Genomic DNA, 23,424 nt, shown 5'->3' with positions numbered 1-23,424 from the left:
TTTAGATTAAATATCAGGAAGATATTAGGATACTAGATATTAGGATATTAGACATTAGGATATTCTTTACTGTGAGGGCAGTGAGACACTGGAAAAGGTTGCCCAGAGGAGTTGTGGATGCCCCATTCCTGGCAGTGGTCGAGGCCAGGTTGGATGATGTTTTGAACAACCTGGTCTAGCGGGAGGTGTCCCTGCCTGTGGCAGAGGGGTTAGAACAAGGTGATCTTTAAGGTCCCTTCCAACCCAAACCATTCTATGATTCAATGATATTTTGGCCAAAAGATTCTTTAATAGAATACTGCCAGGATGCCAGAATCAATGCATGTTGGTATACTTTATAGTTTGTTTACTATCTTGCTCCATCCCTTGTTTACTAGGGCTGGGGTTTGGTTCTCCAGAATATCCATATTTCTTGCCATCAAATATAATACAGATACACACAGATATAATAAGGATACATGTATGTGAAACAGATGAAGATTTGTGACCTACAAGCATTTCATACAGAACAGTACATGGAGGAAAGTTTCGGATGTCTCCCAATGCACTGTCTATAACTGGATGGAAGCCAGGCCCCTTGAATTCAACTGGCTTTTCTTTTTCTGACTCTGTGTCATATTCTGATGGAAGGAAACTGTGGCAACACATGCAACAAAAATGGAAGATAAGGCAAGATGAACTATGAAGTGGCCTCAGGTCATGCTATACGTTAGCTCCCTCACTTATGATGGTTCACCATCCAACGAGTATAATAAACTAGGATTTCTTGCTCTTGCATGACTGTACAAGTTGAATAGAATATTTGGTTTTCTTCCAGAAAATGTTACATTTCTGTGTTTCTGATATGAAGTATGAAAATTAAAAGCACATTTATATTTGTAATTTCTTTAATGAGATCAAAATTCAGCACATACAAATAATGGATATCTCTTACATTAAAGAGAAAATGTTAAAAAAAATTTTCCTCTATTATTGTCAGAAGAACTGCTCTTTAGGGCTACTTTTCTACTACTGTAGAAAAAACAAGGAAAATTTTATACATAGCTGTATTTGAACTGCACTTAGTATCACCCTGATGATCTTAGACTCTTCATTGTTTTCAGCCAGTGAGGCAAACTTATTTTGTCATCTTCCAGTTGTTGTAAGTTGAGGAAGCTCAGTCAAAGCACATGTATTTGGTGGAATCTTCCTCCAGTTTGTAGTTTCAGAGTCAAAATTCCAGCCAAAAATACAGAAGTATAAACTGTCACAATTTTTTCTTAATCTGGCCATTAAGAACAATTCAGATTTTCTTAACATGGGGAGTATGAACAGATACTTTGTAACATTAAATATGCAAACTTAACAAATCAATCAAGCATCCAATTTTTTTCAGCTGTATATACGTTGGACATGAACAACTGAACTATATTATTCTCAACATATTCAAGGACACATATAGGTTTGACAAAGTTAACGTTTTTGAGCTGTAGGTTTCTTACAGCACTGTTTCAAAAGCTTGTTTTCCTTTATTTGAAGTTCACTGAAAAGTCTCCTATCCAATATCATTAGCAATTTAAAGTGTCAGGAGTGATTCATTATTAAAGTATGCTATGCCAAAACATGGAACTCTTACTTAAGTACTGGCAAACCCTCAGAAACCCAAACATTTTTTCATTTCAATCACTATTACCAGCTGGTAAGAGTGGGAAAAGAAACAATTCTTTCAATTTTTTTAGAGATCTAGCTTTTCATATGTGTAACATGAAACAATGTTGTTGTATTTCTAGAATCCTCCTCTAATCTCTAGTAGTTTTATTATATTGTTTATATTATATATATTTTAGTATACAGATTTTATATATTACTATTTACATATTATTTAATATAGATAGTTATATCTATATATTATAGATATTGTTATATCTATATATATTATAGATAGCTATATCTATATAACTCCTGCAAGGAGCAGGGAGTTGGACTTGATGATCCTTATGGGTCCCTTCCAACTCAAAATATTTTACGATTCTGTGATTTTGTACATCTGTGCATTTTGGAGCCAGCTCCAGTGTCTGTATTTAATAGAGCTCGATGAAATATTCCTCCATTGCTCATCTCTTAGCTTTCCATGGAGGCCTTTGGCATCCACCATGCTTCTGGCACCCACGCACTTTAGCTACGTGTTTCGTTACAAACCACCTTTTTTTGTTCTTTTGAACATACTACCTACTGATTTGGTATTTCCACCCCTTACAAAGGGTATTATTCCTGACAAGGAACAATAAATCCTTGTTCATTCCACCTATGCCACTTTTTATAGGTTTTCAACCTTTTCTACTTTTTATAGGTTTTCAACCTTTTCTACTTTTTATAGGTTTTCAACCTTTTCTACTTTTTTTGAGTTCAAGTCTGCCAGTTCTGTGCATTAACTTAGAATTGTATCTCCTGTGCCACTATGTGCCAGTTTAAATTTAGGTATTTTAGACCTCATTTGCTATTTGAAAGTAAAATTATCATCTGTTGGGGAATCCTTCTGGGTTCATGGAACTGCTTGCAGTTTGACATTGTCATAGCTACCTCAAGTAACTTGTCAGTGCTGCCAAACTGTCACTCTGGTCACTTGATTTTCCAGCACTGTGATAAGTAATTTGAGAGTATGGCCTCAGCAGCAATGAATCCCTCCAAAAGACCAGCAATTACCCTGGAAAATGCTTTTTGGAAGTCTAAAAAGACAATAAACTCAACTTCATCCGGAACAGCTTCTTTGAAAAAAACAGTAGTTGTGCAGTTTGACCTCCTCTCACAAATGCTATGTTGAATCATTCATCCACATATCTGCTAATATTATTCTTTAGACAAGTTACTATTTAGTTGGGAAAGATGTCAGGCTCACTTCCAAAATCAAGACCACATACTAAAATCTAAATTTTGAAGGAATGCAGCAGCAACAGTGAAGAAAAACAAGATATTGGGGGTGGGGAAACATGTCGAAGCTTTTCAATTTAAAGGAACATATTGTTTAAATACACAGACAATTAATTTTCTAGACCTATATTAATAATCTTGCAGTTTAAAAAATACATTTTCATACATCGCAAGACAGTTTTGAATATGAATTTTGGCATGCTTTAAAAATCTTCATACACCTCAATACTCCATACAAGAAAGTATGAAAATCAGTTCAAAGTGGGAGGAATAGGATCTTGCTAAATTATAGTACTTTTCCTTTGCAGATTGTGAGTATTTATTAAATGTCTCCCTTTTCCCCTCCAGAAAAGCTCCTTTTTCACTTGCAGAGACTAATTATACTATGCCCACAAGTTACAATATTATTAAACTGGCAACACTGCACATGAAAGACAGTTACAGGTAATTAAAAAAGCCCTTTAGTAACACTCACTGAAGTGCAGAAAACACTTCTAGAAAGAGCTCTCAGCTAGTACGGCAATGCTCATTAGTTTTAAAATTAGTACAGAAGGCTTGGAGAGGAATAGCTCCTGGGTTAGGGGGCTGGTAGTGGGGTGCTGTGAAAAAAAATGGCAAAACTGGGGATTTGCCACTTCCACACTACTGGGGTTGGTAGATAAAGCTCTATTTTAGCTTTATCATTAACAGTAATCTGAAACTTTAAAGGTTGAAGTGTTAAAAATTAACAGCACTTACTTGGGGCCTACTTTTACCAGGTATGGGCAGAGAATGATTAGTACTCAAAGCAGAAGTCACACCAGCATAGAAGATATGCCTTATTTTGCTAATGCACAGATATGGTGCTAACCGATGTTTAGCTATTCCAATTTACTTGATTAGTCTAGAAATAATTGTACACTTCATGAAATTAAGCTATTAAGAATGCTATGCAGACAACAACTGATGACTTTTCACTTCTGTCTTTTCAAATAGTTGTTATTGTAACTAATTTCTTTGTAGTTAGAGTAAACTATAAAAAGTCCACAATAATGTTTGTTACTTGCCAAGACAACATGGTAAAAGCTAAAGTGGCAAATAAAAAGGAAATCAAAACATTATACGGCTGTGTTGAAAAGACTTTGCAATGATCAGAGGCAAGTATGCGGCTTTTGCTTGAAACTGAAACATTTCAGTTGGCATATGTTTAACTTTTCTCTAAAAGTTAATTATTTTTAGTGTGCACATGTGAAAGGAAGCAACTTCTGCTCATAACAAGAATATGACTATAGCCTACCAATCCCTCAGCTTAACAAACACACTCTTCCAACACATTGCTCACAGAATACTAGCAAGATCAAGGCAGTCCTTGTCTTCAAAAGCTGGTTCCAGGGCCTAGGTTTAGGACAAATAAAATGTCACTACAAAGCTTGGGAGGAAGTCCATAGAAAAGCTCTACTACTTTTAATTTGTATGAGGTGCTAAAGGATGCTTTTCCTTCCCCCATGGTCAGAACCACCAGTTATCATTATCCTTTCTTCCATCATCATCCCACTGACGGTATTCCTCTTCCCTTAGCTTAACAATAGTGTCACTGTAATTGCCAAATTCATGATAGTATTACCTAAGTCACATCTATGTGTAATTACACTTCTTAAAAGCCCATCGTATTTTTGTGTTTCAGACACATCATGCCTGCAAGATACGACCGTCATTATAATGTATCTACATTACAGCAAGGACTAAAGAATTTGTACTTTCAAAATTAAGCTTAGAAACAGTATCATTTGAAAACAACTCTCCCCTCCTGTATCAGGACAGCTATACTGTCTGTAACCTACACAACATCAAGCACCAGTGAGTTAAATCAGAACCTGCAGTTCCCCACAGTGAGGTACTTAAAGTCTCTATCCCGTAACAGACATTACCAATATATGCAAAGTACTGTAACTGCAGCAATTAGCTCATAGAGGGGGAAGTATTCACAATTACACAGCTGGCTAATGAAATATGCTATATATTACTTCTAGTAAGACAATCAGAAACTTGTACTTTGGAAAATTGAGACCTGGAAGCAAGAAGAAAGATGACCATGAAAAATTTGAGATGGTTATGATGGGTAACAGCAAGTTGAAGAGTCTGACTTGATTTCTGAAGGCTGAAAGGAGATTCATGGGACACAGAGCAGGAGGTAACCTATCCTCAGCTAATTCAACTCAGAATTACCTTAGAAGTAGTCAAAAATTTGCAATCCATTAAAACAAACAAACTCCCCCCAAAAAAAAAACCCAACAAAAACCCAAAAAACAAACCACTGTCCTTTCAGAGAAAAAGAGGCTCAACTATCTGACAACAGCAACAACAAAAAAAAAAGGAAAGAAAAAAAAATAGGGCAAGCAAGCAAAACCAGAACATCATTTTATTGCTTTGTGAAAAAGAAGACATTTGTTGAATTCAAACATGAAGGTACAGATCAGATCTAATGATCTGAGGACACTATTACAGAAACAAGGATTTGTTTCTAAAAAACAAGAGGAGATTATGGATTCAGGAAGTAGTAGCTTATGAGACAGAAGTGCTTGCAGATATGCTGCTCTTTAGTATTCTGTAAAGCAATTCAGCAGAAAGAGACCTAATGCTTATTTTGATTTGCCACCAAGATCAATAGGAGTGAAGATGTTTCTAAGTAAGTCTCCTCAGCAGTAAGATCTTATACTAGATAACCATGATGAGAAAGTGATCTGCATTTAGACTGACTCTTACTCCTTTAAATGCAGTTTTATTTTCAGATTCAACACTTGTCCTGTTTCACACAGAACAGTGCCTGCAGTGACTTATTCTTATGCAACATCCACAGAACTGCTTAAGAATTTCAGAAATCAATACATTAGCTTTTTCTGCTAATCCATGCAATATCATTAAGAACTCAAACCTTTAAATTTTTATACCACTTCTCACTCAAAATGAATCTAAATTAAGGATTTGAGACATTTTGTTGTCCTCCAAGAAGAAAACAAAGAAAACAGGGTTGCATTAATTAGTTCTTCAGATATGATATTGAATTGCACTAGTCATCTGAATGAAGATAATAAAAAACTTCAGTTTTCAAGAAAGCAGAAGAAAACCGGAGTCCGTCCTAACCCTGAAGTTCCCGCAGACTACTTCGTTTTCAAGCACCCAATTCATGTTTAAACTCCAGTAACTATGTAGTAATTACCTACTAACATTTTTGATGTTACCTTGGGTAGACAATCAGTGCAGCAAGATCAATGTAGAAGTATTTTCAAAATTATTTTTGTAATCACAACTGCTGTCTCTTAGCAACTTCCAAATATAGTTGAGGATTTGATAAGTGCTCTATTTAGGGTTTTTTAAGAAATGCTTCCACTTCAAACTATCTTTTCCAAACATTCAACAAAATAAGTTCCTGCTAAAATCAAAATAATGTATTGATTTTGTCTCAGCTATAGAAATCAGTTCATTTTTCAGTTTTCTGTTTGGAAAACAAGCTATTTGAATCCAAAGATTGCTGTCAAACAGTTTAATTCTTCATTTTTCTGCAAAACTGAAGATGATGACAGTTCACAGGACTGCTTTCTCTTGCTTCCTCAGAATGCTGTTGCTCTACAGCTGCTATTTATCTAGCCCTATGACCCACTTGGGCATTGAAAAGGTCTTGCCTCATTACACTGGATTTCTGCAGTGTGCCTCCGCTCCTAGAACTTTTCAGCCCCGTATTTGTTCTACGCCAATAACAACTTCGGCATTATTTAAGCATCTCCCGTGCAACATTTAGAGGTGCAAAGAATGGTTATATTCAATTAAGAGAAAGCCTGATAAGGGAGCCTGACTGATATAGATTAACAAGTTTTTTTTAAGGAATGGAAAGGTTCCCGAGAACTGTAGACAGCTTCATCTACCTTTATGACTGTAGAAAGTATCTTCTGTTCCTCGTACCAGATTTATTCCCCCTGCCCCCATACACCCACCTACCCTACTCTCCCACCCCAGTTTTTGTTTCCTGCTTATTGAATGTGGTGTCAATGAGTTCCACTTCATAGGAAAAGTTTAAGGCAGGGCATCTTTATCATGCATCTTTATCATGTAGCAAGGACATGCTTCATTTATTCTCATACAGAAGGGAATCTATAAAAGTCATAGAAACCATCACCTTCATTTACTGGTACTTTTTATACCTAACAGAAGCAAGAAACACCACACTGCATGACAGAGGGTAGAAAGAACACATTTATTACCTGTAAGCTTTTCAGCTGATTTACTGTTTTATGCTAACGTCACTAAGCACAAAAATACACTCTACTCACCAAATAAATTGCTTGAATGTCCTTGCTTAGATATGGGTTTCAATTCATTTAATCCCCATGCATAATGCTTATAATTATCCCAGGCATGCTTCATCATCTGTAGGGAAACGAAAGCAGGATTATAATGTTGATTTAGCAAGAAGCCGCAGCAAATACTGACTTGAGAATATTCTCATTATTAAACACATTTAACTCAATGCTTAATTAAATTCATGATGTATGCATGAGAACTATGAAATAGTGAAATAGAAATACAGAACAACAGTGGCACTCCTTCCAGGTGGCAGTGGTTACAGTAAGAATTCCATGTCTGTCCCATTCACCTCTACCGTTACCTGCATGCTTATGGTCAACTTGCACTAATTAATTTTAGGACTTTATTGTGCTACATATCGGTTCAAGTAAGGTTTTATTTCTTTTAAGTATACACCTCAAACTGAGGGAAGTAACATTTTTAAAGAGTGTTTTTTCTCCTAGAGCAGGAATTTTTGAGGTCAAAATTCAGCTCACAGTAGTTTTCAGATTCTGGCAGAGACTTTCTTGCATAAATCTAGGTGGTTCAAACTCAATATGGCTAATAACAGAAGGAGGAAGCTGGAGTGGGCAGGCAGAACACCTAGGAAAGGTTTTGAGGTTATCATGATATGATCTTCTATGACTATAAATTCTACTGTAGCTCCTTTCACATGTCATTTTTCACAAATAGCCAAAAACTTTTACAACTAAACCTACTATTACAAAAACATGTTTTGCGTAAAGAGGTGCACCACAAGTAAATATTGCTTTGGGAAACCCAGCAAAGCAGCTCTGCAGTAAGAGCAGAGGACATCCATGTCAGAAGACAAGGCTGCAGGCTGGCTCCAGGACACCTCACGTTCTCTACCACCACGACCAGCTAGACCTAGCCCAAGCTGTCCTTTCTGGGGGTGGTCCAGGTGCATGGCCAGGAGCTAACCTGTCCCTCCTCAAACATGCAGCAAGGACAATGCACACAGCTCTGCAAGCCTGATGAAGAACCACTGCCACTCCAGCAGGTCCAACACCTGCCTTTACTGACCACCACGTTTAGTGCCTGCTCAGGAAGAATCTTCCTTAAGCACCCCTACAAGCAGCCTGACTTTACATAATAGAAGGAAATATCTGTGCCTCAGTGTCGTCCCTCCTCCCCTCTTCCACAAAGCAGAGCAGCACTGGGAATGCCAAAGGTCATCTTCTAGACAAAAAGTGACAATTTCAGACCTTTTTGAAAGACTTTGCTTCAGGCTGTCAGCTGACAATACTGCACTTCCCCTCTTGCTTTCAGACCTCTTCTTGAGGCCATGTGTGTCAAGGATAATTCTGTTAAATAACAGTCACAATCCTAAATTTAAAAGCAACAGCCTTGGGACACGCTGATAATAGTAATCGTGCACTTTCTTCCTTCCCCTTTCTTTTCCTCAAATCACATAGAGAAATCGTGTCAATTAAAAATCTGTATTGAGCCAGACTATGATAAATAACAACAGATTTCTATAGTACTGCTACATTTGTGAGAATAAACATTTCTTTGTTATTTATGGAAGTATAGATGTGCACCTATCCTGCAGGAAAGTTCAGGGATGCTAATTTACTCTAGAGCCCTTACAGGCCCAGCTTTACAAATGCAAAAATTGGCATCTGCATTTAATACATTAGCATTTTCAACCAGAAGGTTAGCTTGGGGTCAGATCTCAGCTGAAAGGCAGTAAGTAAGAGGTTCTGTAGAAACAGTCTCAGGCCATGGATGGCACCAGTATGATGGATGGCAGGAGCGGTGTGTTCCTTGTTTGACTTCATTGAAAAACAGCTTAGGAGCTCTCCGTTGGAGAGCATTTTGTCCCAAGGCAGAAATGGTAATAGGCAGCCAAGTGATAGACTTTATGTCTGTTGGGTATTCTCAATCCCTGGCTACAGGGATCAAGATTATATGAAACTGACCATTTGGCCCCAGCATATTTTCTAATTTACCAGTTGAAGTTTTCAGATAATTTTGCACATAATAAAAAAAAAAAAAAAAAAAAAAAAAATATTTTGCACTGACATCATGTGCCAGACCTGCAAGCTCAGCTTTAGATATTAACATACAAATTGACAAACATTTAAATGGGCTAAATCCTGCCCTGCACTGAACCTGACATTTTCTGTCTGTTGTCAAAGCTTATTTTTCATAAAAATCACTTCAGAATCTTCTAATTTATTTATTCTTAATCTGCTTGTCATTGAATGGTCTGAATAAAAGTGCCTAAAGGTGCAGTATTACAAGAAAATTAAAATTCCTCAAGCCAGTCCTTCCCTTTTCCTTCTCTTTTTTCTCCTAGAACATTCCTGCTCCTTCTCTAGCACAGGAGATGCAGTGCTCATCTATCCCCACACCAAGTCAGTTCAGGAAACAGAAACCTTTGCAAACAAACTTTTTGTTTTGAGGATCGTTTTTGTGCTGTCTCATTCCCCAAGTCAGGTTGCCATTAGTATCAGTTACTAAGCAGAAAAGGCAGTAACAGCTCCAGACCCGGTTCAATTCAACTGAAACAGTCACAAAATACATGACACTACAAGATGTCCCGTATGTACTCAGTTGCCTTTAGGTTTTCCAAGGGATTGACATTTTGATCATATTGTATTGTAAATGCATGTGTGAGTTTTTAAAACCACTCCAATTACCCTATTGTTTGCCAACAGCTAGATAGTAAGACAGGAAGCTAACCCACACAGTAGACACTACCTTCTAATAATATTTATTATTGCATGTTAACGAACAACAACTGTTATTTTTTTCTCCCCCAAAAAAACGTTGTCCCAGCTTGCTGAATTTAACTACTCAGGTACATTTGCCCCATTGCTTCTTAGGAAATTAGAATCATAGAATGGTTTGGGTTGGAAGGGACCTTAAAGATCATCTAGTTCCAACCCCCCTGCCATGGGCAGGGACACCTTCCACTAGACCAGGTTGCTCAAAGCCCCATCCAGCCTGGCCTTGAACACTGCCAGGGGTGGGGCAGCCACAGCTTCTCTGGGCACCCTGTGCCAGGGCCTCACCAATCTCATAAGGAAGAATTTTTTCCTAGTATCTAATCTAAATCTACCCTCTTTCAGTTCAAAGCCATTGCCCCTTGTCTTACCCCTCCATGCCCTTGTAAAAAAAAAATCCCTTTCCAGATTTTCTGTAGGCCCCCTTTAGGCACTGGAAGCTGCTCTAAGGTCTTCCCAGAGCCTTCTCTTCTCCAGGCTGAACAACCTGAACTCTCTCAGTCTGTCTCCACAGAAGAGGTGTTCCAGCCCTCTGATCATCTTCATGGCCCTCCTCTGGACTTGCTTGAGCAGGTCCACATCCCTCTTGTGTTGAAGGCCCCAGAGCTGGATGCAGTACTGCAGGTGAGGTCTCACAAGAGCAGAGGGGCAGGATCACCTCCCTTTACCCGCTGGTCACACTTCTTTTGGTGCGGCCCAGGATACGGTTGGCTTTCTGGGCTGCAAGCCGGCTCATGTTGAGCTTCTCATCATTCAACACTCCCAAGTCTTTCTCCTCAGGTCTGCTCTGAATCCATTCTCTACCCAGCCTGCAGCTGTACTTGGGATTGCCCTGACCCAGGTGCAGGACCTTGCACTTGGCCTTGCTGAACTTCATGAGGTTCACACAGGCCCAGCTCTCAAGTGTGTCAAGGTCCCTCTGGATGGCATCCCTTCCCTCCAGTGTGTTGACTGCACTACACAGCTGGGTGTCACTGGCAAACACGCTGAGGGTACACTCAATCCCCCGTCCATGTTGCTGACCAAGATGTTAAACAGTGCCAGTCCTACTACCGTTGAAGAATACCACTTGTCAATGATCTCCACCCAGACATCAAGCCACTGACCACAACTCATATTGGAACAGCAATATGACATGCATGAATATAACACATGAATCAGAAAAGCCAAGCAGACAAACAAACCCAGTAATCTGAAAAAAGCCCAAAGCTTTAAGAAATATTTCTGTGGGAAAAAAAACCCAAAACCCAACAACAACAAACAAAACACCACCAGAATTAGATTATCTCAGTAGATTCATCTCTTTTGGCTAATCAAAGTGGTAATTTAGAACTCTTCCAAAAAGCCTAGATTTAGATTAAAACGTCAAGCTTAATAAGTAAGTTTCCTCTGAAGAAAATGCACTTTTAGAACATGCTTGCTTTGGGTATTTGGAGGTTTATGGATATGGAAAGAAAAACCTTCAAACACAGTCAGCGAGCCCTCTAGTGTTTCAAAAGGAAAGGAGTTATTCCAACTAGACACAAGTGTGAATGGCTATTTAGGAAAAAGTTACTAGGACTCAGTGTTACTGTTCTTACTAGACAAACAGCCCATAAATATAGTAGCCTAAAAAACTCCTACCTTAATCAGCATTGTTTGCTGGACAAGTGAGTTTGGGCTTCAAACCCGGCAAAGAAGTCTCAATTTCTAGAATCCAGTACATCAGAAATACTCTATATGCTTTCCCCCCTGTGGAAACTACAAAAATGTATTAAGTTTTCCTGTATTTCCTATTTGTTAATAGCTTTATTTTCTATGTAAGAATGAAAAAGTTCTAAAATATTGAGTAGCAATATGAATAGACCCAATCCACCGATAATTATTCTTTGCAGTGCTAGAGAAAACTCTTAGCAATGGTAGTTCAGGAAAGAATTTTAACAGGGGTTTTTTTTTGTTTGTTTTTGTTTTGAGAAATCCCTCTATCTTTGCAGTCTTCACCTCTGTTTGCATGAGACATCCCCAAATCATTATCTCCAGATTTTTTTTAATTCATAAAGGCCCTTTTGATCCCACCTCTGGCTACTGTACAAGTACTGTTGATCATTTGAAATGTCTAAATAAAGATTACCATTATTGAGAACATCCATATTTCAACATAACATTAGGGATCCTGTTAAAATAAGAAATTCTTTATGATGAAGAGTATAACAGCTTTTGACCAAATGATTCCAGATACAAACTCTTCTACAGTCTGCTAAAATCATTCACCTGAGTATTTCCAATTAATTTCTTATTAGTCCTCCAGGATGTCAATAGGCAGAGTTACGTTTGCATAGACATATTTATAAGTCCTTCCAGTTTACGAAGATACATTCATTGAACTACAAACTCTAGGAGAGCTTTACTGCACACTAAGAAGCCTTGTATGTACATAAGCAAAAGTCTGTTTCTGATGGAGCTCTACCTTAGGGCACTCACAATCTGAAGCAGCAGCTGAAGGCTTAACTAGCTAGCACTGCTTCACTAATAAGCTGGCTGGTCTTAGGCCTTCAGAAAAAAAAAAAAAAAAAAAAACAAACCAAAAAAAAACAAAAAAGAGGGGCCCTGGTTTTTACCTATAAAGTCGGAAAATGCCAAAATACTACCCCACCTCTGTTGTAATATAGCAAAGCGTGCTATTGTAATTGATATCAGCAAAATCATTGGAAGAAAAAGGTGAAGATCTGACATTATGCACAAAAGGACCTGTGCATGCATTTTTTCACTCCAAGGGAAGCATTTTGAAATATAATTTTGAAATCCTTCTAAACCCACTGAACATTAAAAAAAATGAAGTAGGATTAAAAAAAAAAAAGAAAAAAACCCACATTTGTTCTCCAGAAGCAGAAACAAAAACCTTTTCTAGAGCTATAATGCTAGCCACCCAAAAGATGATGCTAATGCACTCCCATTTGTCAGTATTTTAGTTACTGCCATCTTCCAAAGCACTTTGACACAATGTCCACAGGGGATGCAAGACACATGAAATGTGCAAAATACAGTTCTATTCAAACAGGAGTACCGAGGAGTTCAGGCACAAAACATTGCCAGAAAACAAGAGTGATGCTGAATCAGCACAGTAATAGTGGTATTTAGATGCAAACTACTGCAGTACCAGGTGGAGTGAAAATAATAAGAACTTAATAAAGTTGATTTTTAGCAATTACATACAAGCTGGGGAGATGTCAGAGGATGCCACAAAGAGTTCAAGCACCTTCTAGAACTGGGATATTAAAGGAAAAAAAAAAAAATTTGCATGAAACAGTATCATCCTGATCTTCAACAGAGCCATTTAAACCATGCCAAGACAAGGGAGGAAGGCAGAAGACTAAGGTACTGGAAGACCAGGAAATGAAGAGACAAGTTAAAAAAAAAACTAGCCACAAACAGAACAAATCAACCAATTAAAAAAAAAACCCAACAAAAAACCAAAAAACAAACAAACAAAAAAAACCACCCAACCAAATCCCACAACCCCAACCCGCCCAAACAAACAAAACACAAGAAAAAAAAAAACCAAATCCCTAAACTACCCAACAAACAAAAAAAAAAAAAAAAAATCAGACTCTGAAGAAAATGTTACAGTTTGCTTGCCTAATCTCTACTAAACTCTCATTACTAGATTAAATAATCTTCTCTTTCTCAGTTTACCCTGAACTCCTTACACATTTAAGTTATTCTTGCCTTTCAAACTTCTCCTTAGGAGAACCAAATGTTCACTCAGCCTAGTCTGCCTGCATCTTCTCTCCTTCCTGTAGGAGAGCTGTAACCCATACTTCGTTTTTCCACAGCATCAGCAAGGGAAATGAAGGAAAATCCCTAGAATTTGTAAGAAACCTCTACACATATTCCACTTAAAGTTTTCTTCCATACAAATCAACTTGCATAGTTGATAACTATACTGGGTCTGGAGAGGATGAAGTTATCATTCTTCACAGCAGCCCATATGGTGTTTTGAATTTGCGGCTGAAATAACGTTGGTAACACAGCAATGTTTTGGCTATTGCTGAACAGTGCTTGTACAACATCGAGGCTTTCTCTTTTTCCAGTTCCTGCCCCTTTCCCACTCTCCCTGACAAGGAGGATGGGGGGTGAGCAAGAGCTTGGGAGAGGGACACAGCTGGGCAAGCTGACTCCAGCTAGCCAAAGGGATATTCCCTACCATGTAGCATCATGTTCAGCAATAAAAACTGGGACAGCAGAAAAAGGAGGTATTTTCCAAGGTGGCTGTTGCTCAGAGGCTGGACATCAGACCGTTTATGGGAAGTGGTGAGTGACTGCCTTGGCATCACTTGTCCCTGCACCCTCCTTCCTTCACCTAATAAACAGTCTTTATCTTGACCCACCAGTTTCCTCACTTTAGTCCTTCCTATTCTCTCCTGCAGCCCACTTGGTGGGCCAACAGCTGTGTGGGTGCTCGGCTGCTGACCCAGGTGAACCCACCACAATGTCTCCTAGTATCACCAGTGCTGGAAGTTTATGACCACAACACAACCCCCAGCTGGTTTCTTCACCCTGATAACAATATTATATTAACCATTAGGAAAACCTCAAGTTTTAGAAAGCCTTACTTGTTTACTTTCCATTCCCGTTACTGTTAACCAACAACTGAAGCTAAACGAGACCCAGTGAATCAGAATCACAAAGGGGTTGATGTTGGAAGGGACTCCAGATGTCATCTTACCCAACCCCCACCAAAAGACCTATTCTTAACTGTTTTCACAGCCTTCAAGCACCAGCTGAATTGCAGTACAGCTGAAAAACTTTACAATCATTCCTGAAATCTGTTATTAGTAAACATAAAAGTAACTTTGAAGGTACTGCCACCAGTGAGGATTTCTCTGTGAAAAACTGTATGACCTCCTTCAGCTGACTATCAGTTTTCATAAAATTGTGCTGCATATGTGACAGCTCTGTTTAATATGCTCTTATAGAATCCACTGATTATCACAGGGAGCAATTTTTGGCAATACAGAGTCTTTCTTTCTTTAGTTATCAAAACTATTACACTTGTGTTTCATCATCTTCATAATGGGCGTAATACTGCACTTTAAATTACACTGCATAGTGTAATACTGCACTTTAAAGAAATATTAACTGAGTTTATCGATCTTGGCGTGAATAATTTGCATCTTGGAAATAAAGCAATAGGAGAATTTTTATCTAGATCTCAATAAATAACACTTTCTTTCTAGGATTAGGAACCACAACTACGTTGTGAAATCATTTGACAATTTCCCATGTTTCTGAGCATGATCTTTGTTACTTTTGTAATTTTTTACTATCGTCATTGCTTTGGTAGTACTTCAAACATTTTATTTCAATATTTTCTTGCAGTTCTGCATGTAATCGTAACACATACCAATGTCTTTTCTATCTGGAAGTGTTTTGATCACTAATAACTGCCTTGAATTGCTTTAAAAAATAAATTGGATTTTTGAAGTAATTTTTATCGGTATTCACAGCTTTTTACCCTGTTCAGACTTGCTCTGCAGTGGAAATTCTAGGTAAAGAGGTAGGGTGTTCTACTGCAGTTACTTCTTCACTAATTAGTTTATAACCTTATCTAAGCAGACACATAGCTATGACTAAGAGTGATACATGTCTGGTTTTGGTTTTTTTCAGTTACACTCTGTTACGCTAGACTGATAACAATATTAGTTTTAAGCAACTTTTCACAAAATAAAAACTCAAAGGTAACTTCTCAACTGAAGACCAAGATTCACAAGAAAACTAAACAAAAATAGTTTATATTCAGATCAGGTTTCTATAGGTAGAATTATGTCTAGTTTGATTTCAAATTAAAAATTATCAATTAGATTCAACAGAATTTTATTTTAAGTAAGTTGTTCATTTTTAGTTACAATTTCTTATTCCAGAAATAAACAAAAACAAAAAAAAAAAAAAAAAAACACACAAAAACAAAAACAAAAAACCCCCCCCCAAAAAAAACCAAAAACCAAACAAACAAAAAAAAAAAAACCACCTGAAAAAACAACCCACAATCTCAAATACCCAAAGGAGGTTCATCTTACTGGATACTGTTTACTTTTTTTCTTTGAATCTGACAGAAGATACAAATGACAACACATTCCCTTTCTCTACTGGCATCAGAAATTTGGCTTTTCTCTTTCAAGACATGTAAAATAAATCCTGTCACTATGATCCTTCATATATACGTAACCATTTCTTATCCGTCAGCAAGAAAATTATTGCTAATCAGGAGCTTGGCAGATTTCTTGTATTTCTAACCTAATTTCCTAATGGCATCATCCCGAGTTAAAAGCAAGCTACACACTGTCAATGTTTTTTCAACAGTCACTGCCCAGGTGTCACTGTTTCTAACTTAGCAGGTGGATGGCAGGGGGGTTGGAACTAGATGATCTTAAGGTCCTTTCCAAACCCTAACTATTCTATGATTCTATGACAACCATTCTCCAAAGGCCATGCAAGCTGGAGGAGTTCCTTGAGTGCTTCCTGAAGGGGCTTCCACTTAGCCAAAAAAAGCCCCAAAGGAGATTTTTGTATTAGTTAACAGGCCATTAGTTAACAAGAATTCCCAGTTGCAGTTTTCCACGAAGCAGCAGTTCCCCCCATAGACTTGGGGAACTTAGGTGCTTGCCATGTAGCTCATGGCTTCATTTTGCATTGTGACAGGACTGGAGAACTCTTTTAACAACTCAGAAGTTTGTCCAAGAGTGTTACACGCAGTGCAAGGCATTGCTGCACACCAAGTAGGGAAAATACCTACAACTCTTAAAATCACAATAGAGCTTAGCTAGTCAAACCGGTTTATGGGATTCTCCATTAACATTAAACGTGCACATCATATAATGAAATATTGTATATGGCTCTGTATTTAATGCTCTGTATTAAAGGGATATGTGACCAAAATCCTGCTACTCCTCAGCATTTCAGCATCCTACATGTAATTCATTTCTTGCCTAAAAAACAAAATTAAAATGGAAAATCTAATATCTGCATATAAAAAAGGAACTAAGAGGGAAAATAAAAACATCAAGGACTATTCTGAGGATTAATTTGTCATTTGTATTGCAAAGCACTTCAAAATCCTCAAGTGGAAAGCCTGACAGAAATGCTAAATATTATTCCCACATGTTAAGTTACAGATAAGCTTCAATTCTTATATTTCCTACTCTTCACAGTAGCTTGTAAGCCTCTTTAGTAGTGTATTAAACTATCCACTAATATTCATCGTATGCTGTTCTGGGCATCATTTGTTAACCAGGGACAGGTGTTGCACAGTGCTTCATTCCGTTACACATTTTAAAAGGAATCAATTATCCTCTTAATTCTGTAATAAGAATTCTAATTAGAAGGTAACTAAAGAAAACAGGAAATTTGCAGGTAAGGTATTTTCTATGCTTATTCTATTATTGCATATTTTATTTAGTGCACAAACACACAGGAAAAATAAGACTACTTCATGTAAGAAATAATTAATAAGAGCAGCCCTGATGCTTTGATATGTTCGCACCAAAAAAACATGAGTTCGTTTGAAAGTGATTATATGACATATCAAACTACTCAATGATAACAAGCTACATTTTACTCATTCATCAGGCATACCTCTCTTTGCTGAACAGTAAAGTACTTCCAAAATCAGAATTTACTGCAAAATTAGAGCTACTAGAATGCTTTACAGTTAGTTTCTGAGAGCTGGGCCATAGTGCTTTAACCATTGCATGGTTCATTTTAGTAGAAATCCAGGGTGAAAAGGCAGAGAAACTTGAAGGAAGACCAGAGTTCACCTGCATACTCCAAATATTAATATCATTCAGTACAAGTTGGTATCTACTGCCTGCTTCTTACCTGGCCACCTCAACAGCATAGATATAAAAAAACCAAAACTATTTGATGCAGAAAAGAAGCTTCCTGGCTGAAACCCTTTCCTTGACTAAACAAAAATTTGGAAGGCAAGAACAACATACAACCCTTCCCATGAAGAACACCGTCCTTGTACTTTCAGAAGCCAAAGTCTGGCTAATTTCAGCCAAATGAAATTACCAATTTCAGGGAAAGAAAAGCATGGTTCAAAAATCTTGCCCATAGTTACCCAAATCTAATATAACAGCATTCATACAACCTCAAACCATCCAAAGTAGGTCAGTTTTACCTCAGTTTTAAATTCATTCACTGAACTTCAGCTGTCTTTTGCCCAATGTATAGAAAGCAAAATAGATATGCAAGAAATTACTACTTCCTTTTAAAACGGAGGGGTTTGGATGATATATTTGTTTGTTTTCCGCCCAGGTAAGCAGCAATTTCAGTATGTTCTGTAAGTATTTTAAGAGTTTTTCCTGAAAATATCTGCTTTGAATTAATTAAGATGCTGTTCGACTACTTTGGCCTCCAATTCTCAGTTACTACTGGGGGAATCAACAACATGCTCCCAGTAACTACACTAGTGGAAAAAGAAATGAAAATATAGTATTGAAGTGTAGCATTATGAAATTAAGTATAGGTGACATTAATGTTGAAGATGCTCTACTTTCAGTTTGTTTCAGTTGCCATTTACATCTGCATACATGCAGAAGATGGAAATCTTAAATGAACCATTCAAATAATCCTGTTAAAACAAAAGAGCAGTCTGAAGAATAAGCCATACAGCCCCTATCTTACAACTTAGCAACTGTTACCAAGATCTCCATTTCAGGAAAAACCATGAAGCCTACAGCTTGTCATTCAAGACCACCATATTTCTCCAAAACTGAGTCCTCTTCAAACTCTTAACAAAAAAGTCAGATGGAATCTTAACAGAGAGACTGAAAAATTATTTTCTTATTACTAGCGTTAAGAGGTAGATGATGTTTCTTCTGACAACCTATTATTTCAGCAGTTTGGATTTTCTTTTAAATCTCTGTGATAGACAGATCAGCGATGTGCCAATGTTGTTTTTCCTAAGGAGAGTTGCTGATGGCTAATTTTAAAAGAGCCAAATCACACGTTTTTAGTAGGTGAAACATCTATTAAAGAGAAACATATCACATCATAAGGTAATGTGCAAGTCATTGTTCATTACTGACAATAACCAGAAAGAAAGCTGAAGTATTTTCACTTAAAGCAGAAAAACATTGCAAAATTGTACAAAAAACTAACATATTTCCTTGATCTTATGCAGAACTAGTAGCAGCCTCCGAAGTTCACGCATAATTTGGCTAATAACATAAAAGGGAAAGAAAAAAGAAAGCAATTTGTGGAAATACTACTCTTATGAAAAGCAGTGGTATACATCGACTCATCCCACTCAGAGTCGTCTTGTTTTGCCCCCCGTCTACTTATGACTTGCTACAGTTTCCAGGAACTCCGAAGCTGAACGCTGTGAACAGCTAGGCTCCTGCAACTGCATGACACGATTATGCTTTTGCTCTCCATTTTTTCCTACTACTCTTTAAACAGTTATTTCATAAGGTTTACTTCTAATTAGATTATAAATTATTCATGGCATGGACTGTATCTCCTATGTGTTTGTTAGGTACCTGGCACTACATAGCCGTGCTGCTACTGAAGTTCCCAATCTCGCCATGGGTAATGTAAATAAAGAATAAGCACAATGCTATGCAGTACAACACATTCAGATGAAGTGATTAACATCAAGGTGATTCAAGTTGCTGTTTTAGAGCATGATTAAAATTCATAAAAAGGATGTTAGTCCACCCCATTATACAGAAAATATCAGTATGTCCAGGCCTAACCACGCTGTCTTTCAAAACAAAAACTCAACAGGAACAGCAGCCAAAAAAACCAACATCCCACCTGAAGTTTCTTACACTTGCAGAATGAGCCTACATTCATTCCACAATCCTGCTTCCCTACCAGGGCACATGTCAGAAATTGGGAGGGACAAGAGAGTATCCTTGCTGTTTTAGTTGTGATAGGGATGCCAATCTGGCACTGAAAGGAAAAATTTCAGATGTGTTTTCTAAGTGAAATTTTTCTTTAATTGTATTTTCTTCTATTTAATTGCTTTATTTTGAAACAAGTATTTTTAAACACTATTTTTACAGTAGCTTTTTCTTAAGGAAAAAGAATTAAACATTATTAGAAGATTTGGGACTATCACCAAGACGGTTATGTCTGGAGCAGTTGCCCCTCAAGGAGAGGCTGATGGATGAGGCTGGCTCAGCCTGGGGGGAGATGGCTCTGGGGTGGGGACTGACAGCAGCACATTGGGGTAGTACGTGAATGGCACACCCAGGATTATGGTACCTCTAACAAGATTACCACCACCCAGTACCTGCAGTGGTCAAGAAGAGGGAGCCACAGCGACAAGGAATCTCAACTGGACCAAGCAAAAGAGGTCCATATGGCACACACGGAAAAGGCTTTTCCCCTGGGCCAGGCTACCCAGGGAGGTTGTGCTGTCTCCATGTGGGGGCTTCCAATCTTAAGAGGGCACAGCCCTGAGCAGCCCCATCCGAGCTGCTTGGCGCTGAGCCTGTTGCTGCACAGCCAGACCAGGGACTCCCTGAGACCTCCAGACCAAGTTATCCTGTGATCCCATCGAATTCAATATGGCTTGCACATATTTACCTAAATTTTACAGAGCAAGTAAATTGACCTGCTTCTCCCCATCAAAAACAAGGACACAAATTCCAGCCCAAGATTGTACCTGTTTAAAATATTCCAGATGAGAATTATGAGTTAAAAGGTTTTTCCCAGCCTCCAGAAATATGTCAGGGTATTTTCTATATTGAATAAACTACTTCAGCTATGCAAAACACTGCCAGCTCATTTCTGACAGGAAGTTAAGAGCTATCTACTTTTTGCCTGACTATAGAAAGATTCAAGAAGAACAATTTAGATAATCAGACCCTGGTGAAAAATTATGAAGATCCAGTGTCATGTACGAATTCGTGATTTCTGCTCATTTCACATTTATATCTACTTATCTTGGTCAGGACTGATCAAACAGTTTCCCCAAGGCTGCACTTGATTTCAGAAGAAAATTATTTTAAGAAAGGTTTATTTCTGCAGCCCTCAAACTATCTCCAGGAAACGTGGACTGTATTGTAGCAAATTCTCTGAGGTGAAAATTTGTTGTTATAAGTTAGTCATCACATCTCTGTGTACAAACAGTGACAGAACCACCACAACAGAAAACACGTATCAGTTATTTGCCTTTCACAGCTTTATCACAGCATTTGAAATTGATATTGTAAACCTAAATAATAACATTCTTTGTGTGTCCTTTGTTAACCTCTTGAAACATTTATGTAATTACCTGGCCTGTAGATCCTAACACAACCAGTGCTGGTGAAGTTTCCAAAACACATGACACTTGGACCTTATGTTTTTTGCTTAATTCCACTATGATATTGTATATATGTTACAGAACAGTGACCAGATTTGTAAATTAGCTTTCCAGTTTACATAAACACATCTGCAAAAAAAGTAATAGAACACTTGTCCTCATGCCCAATAGATGAAAAGTACCTACTGGTATCTGTAATTTCCTTCAGTCAAGCTGGAGTTAAGGATGACAGCTTCGAAATTATACCTTTTTATTGAAAAGTATGTATATGCAGTAAATCCTTTTTTGGAAGGATACAATTTAAAAACAACCTTAAAAATCTAGACAAAGCTGCTTTTATGTATTAGAAGACATTTAATCCTTAGGTAGCATCTCTTCCGGTGCTATACATAAATATTGTGTAAAGCATTAATTAATATGCTTTCTTATATATCGAAAGGCTCCTGAGCAAGAAGCCTTTATAAATGAGATAGAAAATTTTAGTACTGTTAATATTTCATCAGCTTTACATGGATTTGATAAGAGCTGTCTCAGGCTTATGAAGAACGTGTATACTCATGCTTTCATGACAGGCAGAAGAAATCAGATGCTCAGTTGTACAAGGAAATGGAATGGAAAACCATAAAATTGATATGCAACTAAAATAGCCAAGATGAATACTAGTGTTCTGTTCTAATCACCTCATGGCAGTAGAGGATACCAAAGAAACGGAAAGAATTCAATTAAAAGACATGGAGATATTTTCATCAATGGAAAGTCTGAAAAATTAGCTCTATTCTTAATGGACAAAAAGAGAACACGATAAAAGTAAAGGCATAGAGAAAGCAAGGTCTCCTGAACATCTCTGTAAAAGAGAAAGGAGAAAACGAAACACACAAACATTAGGTTTGTTACTGAAAAGGCAAACACTCAGGAATCATTGCCAGAAGATACAGACAGTGACAACTTAATGGGAAAGTGAAGGATTTAAGAGACCAGATGGTCATAGTGGCCCAAATTTCATACTTCACTTCCTAAGCTGTTAACAAAAAGTGCCTTATAGCTTTCACAGCACAAATGGAGTGTAATTCCAGTTTGTGCTATCTGTAACACAGCTAATGGCATGATGACTTTGACGCAGCGTAGTGTTATTAGGAGGAGAAACCTTTCACCCCACCCACCTAGTAGAGACTTATTATAGAATCATAGTAACATAGAATCATTTAGGTTGGAAAAGACCTTTAACATCATCAAGTCCAATCATTAACCCGGCACTGCCAAGTCCACCACTAAACCATGTCCCTAAGCACCACACATACATGTCTTTTAAATACCTCCAGGGATGGTGACTCCACCACTTCCCAGTGCTTGACAACCCTTTCGGTGAAGAAATTTTTTTCTAAATATCCAACCTAAACCTCCCCTTGTCCTGCCACTTGTTACCTGGGAGATGACATCCACCACACTACAACCTCCCTCAGGTAGTTGTAGAGCGCAATAAAGTCTTCCGTCAGCATCCTTTTCTCCAGGCTAAACAACCTCTGATCCCACATTGGGCAAAAATTTTAGCTTTGCACTGCCATCTTATCATTTTTCAGCATATAAGTTGCTTCACACAAATACATATAGTATCACAAAAAAAAAAATAAAAAAAATTGAAGATGGGCTTCATAATACAATGCAGTCAAACAACTATCTGAAATTTCTGTCCCTTCCTCAGCAGGAACAGGAAAACCAGCTACAGAGTTAACAGACCTGCAAGCTTGGAGAAAGGAAAGACTGTGGATAGGACTTATTTTCCAGCGCACACTACTCCTTTCTTTTAATTCTCTTGCTTTTTTTTCAGGCAGATATGTAAAACCATTTAAGTTTTCCAGATCAGCTCTGTTGATTCCACACTTTAATTTTCCCAAAGGAGATCAATTAAAGCATTTACTGTACTTAAAACTACAATACAGAAGAAACAAAGTGTTTGCTCTCCCTCAAACTGATTTGGATATTTCAGCATAAACTACCCAAAACAATCTAGGAAGTTTGCTGCAGCTGTTTCTAAGAAATACTTCAAAGATAAGCCCAATTATGTGGCAAAAGTAAAACCAAAACATCCAAACCATAATAATAATTTGCAAAAAATACTACCTGTGTCAAGTCACTGAGCTACAAAGTGGCTGG

General features: G+C 37.7%; 1 protein-coding gene across 1 annotated transcript in view; it reads right to left on the bottom strand.

Annotated features, from left to right (window-relative positions):
• The window catches only part of MAN1A1 (mannosidase alpha class 1A member 1), a 148,111-nt gene that overhangs the window by 99,321 nt on the left and 25,366 nt on the right, over positions 1-23,424 (bottom strand). The window contains exon 2 of the mRNA XM_030491094.1: positions 7,212-7,308. Coding sequence (XP_030346954.1) covers positions 7,212-7,308 — 97 coding nt within the window. The remainder of the gene's footprint in view (positions 1-7,211; positions 7,309-23,424) is intronic.

Source organism: Strigops habroptila, chromosome 6 (genome assembly GCF_004027225.2).
Source record: "Strigops habroptila isolate Jane chromosome 6, bStrHab1.2.pri, whole genome shotgun sequence".
In the NCBI taxonomy this organism is placed as follows: Eukaryota; Metazoa; Chordata; class Aves; order Psittaciformes; family Psittacidae; genus Strigops; species Strigops habroptila.
The sequence above is the reverse complement of the archived record's forward strand: the minus strand, read 5'-3'. Positions and strand labels throughout refer to the sequence as shown.